Here is a 1,785-nt window from a genome sequence, read left to right as displayed (position 1 = left end):
CTTGTGTACCACTTGGGAGGGTAAATATGGCACGTCCAGTGCCAACAATTACCGTATCGCGTCCAGCGATAGTCAAAATATCACCATTCATCTTTTTCAGAGTTTGGAAATATTTCAACTCCCTCAGTATGGAGTTTGTGGTAGCACTGTCCACAAGGCATAATTCCTCTTCCATCAGATTGTTCCCGTAGATAACTATATATAAAAATGAAGAATTTTCAATAAGAATCCTTTATTTAAATACATAGATTACAATCATATTATATCAAAGTGCTGATACAATATAAATGACAACAATACTTATGTTCTATTACAACATCACAAATGGACATGAATATATTAGTCACTAAGGAGGTAGCGGGACTAGTCGAAGTCTCCAAACACGTCGGTTAAGGTGTACTCAACCATCATGTCCTCTGTTCCTGTAGGGTCCTTTGATGGAAGGAGAGTAACGGTGTTGCTCGGTCCCGAGGGAACGTCTTGCGAACAGCCAGCTCCATCGGTGCCATCTGGATGAAGGTTGAAGTTGGCTTCAAACCTTTTCCCTCGAGGTGCGTTGTGTCCATGGGATTGCTGGTACAGAATGGCCAGATGCTTTGGGGTCTTGCACTTGTCAGTGGGGTGCGTGTAGCATCCACACTTGTCGCAAAGCTTAGATTTGTCAAACTTGGACTTTGCGGTGCCTTTTCCACGGTCTGAGTTTCTGGGCTTCCTGTTCCGGTTGCGCTTTCGCTTACCATTGAAGTTCGAGGGCTTTCCTTTGAAACCACCATCAAACTTTCGTCCGTTCGCGACATTCATATGAACTTCAGGTAGAGGTTGAGAACCAACCGGACGCTGAGAGCCATTCTTAGCGAGTAGCTCATCATGTTTTTCAGCCTGAAGTAAGATATGAATAAGATCGGAATAGACTTGGTAGTCGCGAGCACGGCATGCTTTGCTCTTTGGAGGATTCTGTCAGATGGGAGCATAGTCGACAGAGTTTTCTCTATCTTCTCCGCATCAGTAGGTTCCTTCCCGCAAAAGCGCATCTTGGAACTGATCTTATGAACCTCGTGATTGTACTCTCCGATGGACTTGAAGTCCTGAAGACGGAGGTGAGTCTAATCATGGAGTGCTTCTGGCAGGACAACTACCTTCTGCTGTTCATACCTCGTTTTGAGGGCCTGAAACATGGTACTAGGGGATTCCTCCTCCAAGTACTCAGACTTGAGATCTAGGTGAATATGGTGCCTTATAATGTATAAGGCGGTATACTTCTGTTCATCTGTTAGTGGCGTGACTCCAGTAGTGGCGTTGGATCTGCTCGGCTGGATTGCACGCACTATCCCACGAGATGCAAGAGCGATCTTCGTGTCCATGGCCCAAGTAGGGTAGTTGTGGCCATTGAGGGCGAGTGCCTCAAATTCTCGAGCCATCGGTTACCTACATGGGTAAACCAGAGATTGTTAATTTACACTTGGTAAACCAAAAACCATCATGGTTATGTTGTAATGAATGTTGCAAAATTAATGATGATTTCAAGAAGTGGGCTTCAAATCATTAGTGTGAACTTCAAATTGTTAAGTATGACACGTTGTAGATACTCTCAAAAAAAAAATCAGGGTCCATCTCTCAGCACTAGAGAGTATAATCTAATAAAATCAGTAGATACTCATATTTCTAGTACCTTGTGTCATAACTTAATAAAATGTATGGAAGAGCACTTTAAGCAATCAAAATGTCAATCATGACAAAATGTAGGCTTAATTAGTAGTGGTAGCTGCAATGCAGTAGATCTACACA

The 1,785-nt window shown here is 43.2% G+C and overlaps 1 protein-coding gene across 1 annotated transcript; it reads right to left on the bottom strand.

The window, feature by feature from the left end:
• Positions 1-363: 363 nt before the first annotated feature.
• Positions 364-1,418, bottom strand: LOC127329333 (uncharacterized). The gene is made up of 2 exons (XM_071825662.1): positions 1,137-1,418; positions 364-879 (listed from the first exon to the last, which is right to left on the bottom strand). Exons 1-2 carry the CDS (start codon positions 1,416-1,418, stop codon positions 364-366), a joined length of 798 nt encoding a protein of 265 aa, XP_071681763.1.
• Positions 1,419-1,785: the final 367 nt, after the last annotated feature.

Source organism: Lolium perenne, chromosome 2 (assembly GCF_019359855.2).
Source record: "Lolium perenne isolate Kyuss_39 chromosome 2, Kyuss_2.0, whole genome shotgun sequence".
Lineage (NCBI taxonomy): Eukaryota > Viridiplantae > Streptophyta > Magnoliopsida > Poales > Poaceae > Lolium > Lolium perenne.
The sequence above is the reverse complement of the archived record's forward strand: the minus strand, read 5'-3'. Positions and strand labels throughout refer to the sequence as shown.